This window comes from Rhagoletis zephyria, unplaced genomic scaffold, assembly GCF_001687245.7.
Source record: "Rhagoletis zephyria isolate East Lansing unplaced genomic scaffold, Rhagoletis_zephyria_1.1 Rzeph_scaffold_08361, whole genome shotgun sequence".
NCBI lineage: Eukaryota > Metazoa > Arthropoda > Insecta > Diptera > Tephritidae > Rhagoletis > Rhagoletis zephyria.
This window is the reverse complement of record NW_016165441.1, coordinates 1-7,658: the sequence shown is the minus strand read 5'-3', so window position 1 is coordinate 7,658 and position 7,658 is coordinate 1. Positions and strand designations below refer to the sequence as shown.

Sequence of the window (7,658 nt, the reverse complement as noted above, 5' to 3'; positions counted from 1 at the left end):
GTACGCTTAATGCTGCTGCCTGTTAAATCGTCGAAAAATTAACCGGCGCTTAATGTGGTCACGAGAAACTTTATTTTATTTTATTTTCAAAATTTTTACTTTTTTTATGGCTTTATATAGACCCTATGCATACATACTGTTATTCCCAAAATTGAGCACAACGACTCTTTTTTGTTGAAATTCGCAATGTTTTACATGCTAAAATCTTTTTGTTAATTTTGTATTAAAATGGGGCTACTATTTTAGCAAACCCCATTTAAATCCACGAATGAAACAGTACGAAAATTAAGAGAATCTGCGAAGTTTCATCAAAATCTCGAACTTTTTAATACGAATTTCTAAAAAGCATGCAGGTATGTAGTTTTATAGCCCATTAAATTTCAAATGTCTGAAAATTCGCGTTGATTTTTGAGAATTTTTTGCTGACTGTCCTTCGCATTTTTTTTCATTGAAATATAAGCCATATTTTAATTCAAAATTAACAAAAAGATTTTAGCATGTAAAACATTACGAATATGTATTAACAAAAACGAGCCGTACGCTCAATTTTGTGAGTAACAGTATGTATGTGAATATTTATATTAATCCATTTACGTATGTATAAGTTAGCAATTTTTTCGATATTACAATTTTGGTGCAGTTCGTTTCGGATTCATAAATAGTGCTGGTACTGGAGTAATGGAGTTTATTAGTAGCGATGTTAATCCTTATTAGTGTGACGTTCTCCTTTTTGTCGACTTTTCTTGTTCATAGAAGAGTTATTGATGTAATGAGGAGTTGTGGTGTTACCTTCGCCATTTTCAACATGTCTCTTTTGACCTTTGTGACTCTTTTTTCTTTTTTGAGCATAGAAATGATTAAGTTTTAGTTTACTCTCGTCGATAGCTATCATATCGGGCTGCGATAGGCCGTTGACAATGTTGCCAACCAAGCTGACCTATTAAACAAAAAAAAAATATTGTACACGCTAAGAAAACCTTGTGTTGAACTATTTTTTTTACAACAATTTTCGACCAATCCTTTGCCTCACCAAAGGCCTCCTTTCGCAACGCTAATTTGGCAAAAGCCTGCAGTTGAGTTTCAGGACAGGATTCAATACTACCAATCGATTCAGCAGCGGCTCTAAAAAAATATTTACATATATGCATTATAAAGGACATGTTATATACATACATATGTACATATCGCCACCTGAAATGCAAAATGACGTAACAAACATCGTCGCTGAAACGCAAGAAGTCGTAGCTAATAAAATATTCAAAATTCACGTTTTGATTGATATGATGGATTTCATCGAATTACACAACTCCCCACATTGTTTTATAAAAAAAAAAAAAATTATTAGTAACATCTTTTTGCATTTCGGGTGTCGATATACTCATAAACTTTTTGCCTCCACATTACTTGAAAGCATCCGCATGTATATTGAAAATATCACTCGCATTCAGATGGCATGCGATTTCGCCCATTGAAACGAGATCATATTCGGAATAGGTTTCCGGTCGCTTTCCCAGCCACTCCGTACGAACTTTTCTGGCAATTAATTTTATTTGTTCATCGGTAAAGCCTTTGTTCGTGTCGCCGCTATTCAGCGCATGCACCCCACCAAATGCCTCGACTATCTCCACACGTGCCATGCTAATGTTATGCAGCTCTTCGTTAGTGATGGCTGTAAGCACTAAACGAATTTTACCATACACCTCTGGTGGTACATTTTCAACGCCATCAAAGGCCTTGGAAATTAGAGTTACAACCAAAATTTTTACAATATTTTTTTTCTATTTGAAAAATCTTACAATCTTGATGAGGCGCCAAACATTTTCGCTTGTATTAGCAGATATGTCTTCATTATTTGCCAACCCTAGGCAGGGCTCTAAGCTCGCCCAATCTGTGCTTGTGATTTCCTTGTCTTGCAGAAACACTTGACAATCGTAGGCGTGTGTGCTAGGAGTAGGACAAACGCTGAAAAGGAATATTACCAGTGCCAAAGAAGTGAATTTACGGTCGAGCGGCATTTTCTTATTTTCACATTGAGATTGTGCTTCTTTACGGTTATACTATACTGTATGTAAATATGTATGTACCCACGTAGTTGATCTAAGAAGTTGACGTTGTTAAATGAATGTACACTAGGGTGTTCGATTATTAGAAATTTTTCCAAAACCTCGAAACTGTAAGAATAATAGTATATGATTACATGCCATTTAAGGATTATGTAGGCTGAGATTATTTTAATTCCTAAATTATCCTTATTTAATCCCTTGTCCGACTGGGGTCAAATCTAGTGTATATACGGTGACCATATTTATGCGAGCCGAATACGGGACAAAAAATAATTTTGCTAATTTTGTCCATAAAAGCTAAAAGATCTTAACAACTTTTAAATGATCTTAGATGTATGTATATATGTATTAGCCCTGAAACAGCATCCTTATAGTAAATATCATGATAAAAATATAGTAAGGTAGAACCGCTGAGAGTCACTTTTAAAATTCTTGACGTTTCCAAACAATTTAATTTTTAAATTTACTCACAAACCCACACACACATTTTCATTTTCAATCTCAAGCAACAACAATTTCGAACAATTTCAATTTTTTATTTTCAATTTTATATGATTTTAAAATGTTGGCAAACTTCAAAAAAAAATCATGGCCGACAAATTGAGAGAACGGTTATACCTTGCTATGTTTTTATCATGGTAAATATATAAATTTTTTGGAATTTTACGAATTTGAGCATGCACAATACTCAAATGGCATGTAATCAATGTATTCTTACAGTTCCAAGCAATTTCATTGATCCTAGAAAATTATATTGACCTCAAAAGGAAAGAACTCATTTTCTTACGTGTAATTCCCCTAGAAAATTATATTGACCTCAAAAGGAAAGAACTCATTTTCTTACGTGTAATTCCTATGGGAATACTAAAGGCTCTCGGCGGCTCCTCTTACAATTGTCCTCGAGAGGTGAGATTCATGAAGGATCATTACTATACCAAATTCTAAAATTTGAGTCTTATTCCGGTAGCATTGTTGCAGGATTTTTAGTGTTTTTTTTTTTGACGTGGCCTAATACACATACTTATATAGCAATGTATATACATACATATATAATTATGCTAATTTGCTTAAAAACTTCGCAAATAAAAGTGATCACGGAAAGTATAATTCTATACTTTGTTGTACTAATATCATAAAAGGGTAAGTATCTTTATAATCATAATTGCTATAAATTTAAAATTTTAAGGGGGAACTACCGTTTTCTTATCAGGTACTAGGATCGTCGGGAAAGCCTAAGGCCAATTAGAAACAGCAGATTCTCCCATATCGAAATACATACCATTATTTATAATTGATTACTAACAATGTGGCAACGCCGTGCGCCATTTGTAATGAGGCGTTTTTACAGGAAATAAATAGTGCCTTTTGTGTTCCCCTACGCTTCTGCATCTATTCTCCTTTTACTCTCACTTGAGAGTTCAGTCCGGAGTTCAAAGGAACAGACTGTATGTGATTCTCCCTCTTGACAAAATCGGCTCCCTTAGCAAGGCACACAGGCCTGCCAAAACTCTAATGTCACTAGTGAGCAAATCTTTAATTTTTGAATAATTTTTTCTAACATTCGGCTGCCTTATAGTCAAAATTTAAAGGAAATTTTTCAAATAAATCAGTCTTTCTTCTCACTCTAATTACTTCACCTGGATATAATTCCGCCATGGGTTCTACCTTGCTATGTTTTTATCATGCAAATTATGAAAGTTCAAAAATGCATGTGTCCGTCAAAAAAAATTTAAGTGAAACTACCTTCTATTTTTTAAAATGGTTTCAACAAAATAAAAAAATAATATATAATATATTATATTATAATGAATTTATAGTGAACTTTGGGATGTAAATAGTTGTATAAATATTCTAGATGAAGAACCTGCTTTACTCAATATTTCAAAAGAACCGGACAAGAATTTCGGATAAACCCGGCTAAAACCGGCCTGGAAAACCGATTCGATAACCCTAGTACACACTTAGGTAGTACGTATGTACATATGTATATTCGCTTAATATAGAAAGACCCTAACTCATATAGCTGCTGAAATGAAAAAAAGCCGTAACTGAGTAAAATTTTTTATTGCTTAAAATGATGTGGGGACTTATAATTCGATGACAATGGGAATTTCGGATTTTTACTTAATTACGCCTTTTTGTATTTCAGCGACGATGTGAGATAGGGCCTTTGTATATTAAGGTAACAATATGTATGTATGTATAATATGCCAATTTAAAATGTAGATTGACTGATGTATGCAATTTAAAAAGTTCAGAGGTGAAGTAGGTACATATCGCTACATAAAGGTGCAGAATGACAGATAATGCGGAGCTACATCGATTTTTCGTCTCTCCTGAATAATTTAAAAAAAATGACCTTGGGGCCGTTTCGCATGAAATGAAACAAATTGCATTTTTTAAACTGGATTTTTCTGCAATTAGTCATAATAAAATAAAATATATACCTGGCGCTAACAGTTTTGCTAAGCGTTTAGCCGAGCTGCTCCTCCAATTAGTGGAGTGCGTCCTGATGATGATATAACACAAATGGAGCGACCTACAAGTTTACGCCGCCTCCGAAAGGTAAATGAATTTGTAGGATACGCTTTTTTTTTATATTTTTATATTTATTACCCTACATATTTATACCCTTTGGGTGATCCGGTTTTATAAGATTTGGCAGCATATATAATTTCAAGTTTGAAAACTAAGCCAGTAAAGTCATGAGATTGAATACGTACATAAAAAAAATTTAAAAATACATACTTGTTTCAAGTGACATAACTCTGAAACGAACATAACTCTAACAGAACATTTAGTGTTTACCATAAGAGGCATATGTATGTCTAATTACACTGGTTTACAACAAAAATGTTCAATGGAAGCCCTTATCCCATTCATATATGGAATCGCCTGCTTATTCCGAAAATCGAGTAATTTTTTTTCTATGGATAAGTTTTCCAAGTGTTTTCAATTTGCCGTTATTCAGCTTAAAACAAGAAATAGTTCTACTTAATCCCGTATATCTTATTAACCAACTGAACAATCGTGATACGAAATACGGCAAATGAAAGGTAACGAAGTTATCCATAAACCGCACATACATACGTCACTTACCGATAGGTTTGATAGTTTCTGAGAAATTAATTAATTATTCCAGATTTTTTGTTGTTTTGATGAAGAAATAAAAAATAATCAAACTTTAACAGGGGAAAAATTTTAAAAATAACAGTTTCTTTGTAAATTGTTATTTGTGTTAAAGCCTGGTCTCTTAAATCAAGCTACTAATGAAGAAAATTTATGATTATTAAAAATGAATGAAGTGTGAAAAGAAAATGAGCAAGAAATTTTTGAATGCACAATGAGCAGGAAAGAGTGTACATGGCGTATGAGTAACATCAGAGCCGGATTTACCATTGATGGGCTGAATAGGCTACAGAACTTAAATACGAGAATTGACTGTACGAGTGCAGCGCGGATGGTAGCCGTGGCAGCCGAAGATTGAATATGTTTGCAGTAGGAATAAAACCACCCCAAAAGAATCTGCGAAGTGCAGAAAAAAAGTGTATTGAAAGTAATTTTTGTATGAGGATATTTAAATAGAAACTAGCAAAGAAAACAAAGTCCTAATAACGTATGCATGACTCCTGCACGACTTTACAACTCACTTAATGTTAGTTTTATCATAGCTAAATAAAAGTTAGTTACATATTTATCGAAATCCCGCGAAAAAGCTAACTGTAAGTTGGTTATTTCAATCAATTGATAATTTTTTTCTGCAGGGTACTTTAATCGAGTAATTGCGCCAACGTTTACCGAGTAATATTCACACGTTAAATATATGATTAAAAAATGTCCATTGAAAAAATTTTAAAGACAAAGTCAAATAAAAAAAATTTTTTATTATTTAAGTCATGAAAAATGTAAGTTTTATGCTATTGAAATAAATGCCATAGAAATGCAATGGAAAAAATTACACTTATATATATCAGTGGGGAAGTCTGCCGTCTACTGTAGAATTTTGGGCAGAGGTTCGTGAATTTAAAACACGTTTGGAGAAAATCTTTTTTCTGCTCCTTGTAGCTTTGTTTTCAATTTTTAATCGTATATATGAGTTGATGAAGAAAGAAAAGTGTTGCCATAATTTTGCAATTGAAGTTGATCTCGTTCTCTCGAATAATGTACTCTTGCTTTATACGACATGAACAAACGTTTTGTCGTCTTCGGTGTGGGTTCACACTTATCCTTTTTTAGCCTTAAACCACACTTTAGTAAGTAGTAGTGTAAGTACGCTTGAAAACTCACAGTTCCCTGTAAACAGTTAAACAGCTTTCGCTAAAAACACGAAAACATTTTGATTGAATTTTTCGACCACGAAAACGGGTTTAGCGCGAAGCTTCACTATTGGAAAGCAACAGTGGAAAGATTTTTACGAGTATATTCAAATTGTTTACTAAAAAAATAACGGGACTCTCCGTTGTGTGTGTGTTTTCTTTTTGTCAATTAAATAAACCTCGTCAGCGAACCCTGGCTATCTCCGCAAAGGTATTGCCAGGTGAAACTATACGAAAATTAATTAACTTATTATTACCAAAATAATCAGTTTTATGCTTTTTCACCAAAATATGCATTTTGTGTTAAAATATGCTTTTGCATATGCGATATGCATTTGCATATTTTTGTCTTTCCTAGTAATAACAACTACAATTACTTAAAAAATAAAAATAACTATTAAAAGAAAAAACAGGATGTAAAAAAATGTTTGCAGGCAGTGGGATTCGAACCCAGGTCTTTGAAACAGCTTTCTGTTAAGATGAGAGAAAACAGAGCTATCCATATGAATAGTAAAAATTTGCTCTGTAATATAAAGAAAAATGTGTACTTTAATTACTAAGTTCACTTCGTAATTTCGCCGAAATATCGACATCACTTCTACACTTCTTGAAATGTTACCTACCATTGAAAGTTGAAATAACATTTTTATACTTGATTTGAAAAAAATGTGACATCTTAACTCCCATGTTATGTTTTAACACCAAAGTTGTAATAGATGCTATGTACGTGAAAATGATTTTTTAGTTGGGTTTAAGAGCTTAGTATTATTATTAAAAAGGCGAAATCCAGATTGCTACGTAGCAACTTTACACCTAAAATGCTACTCCTCAAGGTGAGCTCCCATATTATCTTCTTCTGGCATTGCTACGCCAAAAATTACTTTCAAATTTGTAAGGATACCTATGTATGCAGGACTGAATAATTTCACTAAAAAAAAAATTTAGGACGAATATCAATTGATTTATTAAATTTATTTATTACATTTTCTGTAGTTCATTTATTAGCATTAACGTTAATTTTACTATTGAAATAATTCTAATTTTTTAACTAAATTTATTTATTTATATATTGGACTATGAAAAGACATTATTCTAAGCCTAGCTAGAATATTTAATTAGCTTACATAACTATACATACATAAATACATATGTATGTAGATATCAAAAATAAAAATATATGTAAATTAAAACACAAACAGTAATAGATTGGCGCTCGCACAATATATGAGTGTTTGGACGAGCTTCTCCTCCGATTTGTGGCAAACACACAACAGAGGAG

General features: G+C 32.7%; 1 protein-coding gene across 1 annotated transcript; it reads right to left on the bottom strand.

Annotated features, from left to right (window-relative positions):
- Positions 1–575: 575 nt before the first annotated feature.
- On the bottom strand, positions 576–2,029 carry LOC108374991 (uncharacterized). Its single transcript, XM_017631056.1, has 4 exons — positions 1,797–2,029; positions 1,405–1,733; positions 1,002–1,122; positions 576–937 (listed from the first exon to the last, which is right to left on the bottom strand). Exons 1-4 carry the CDS (start codon positions 2,013–2,015, stop codon positions 701–703), a joined length of 906 nt encoding a protein of 301 aa, XP_017486545.1. The 5' UTR covers positions 2,016–2,029; the 3' UTR covers positions 576–700.
- Positions 2,030–7,658: the final 5,629 nt, after the last annotated feature.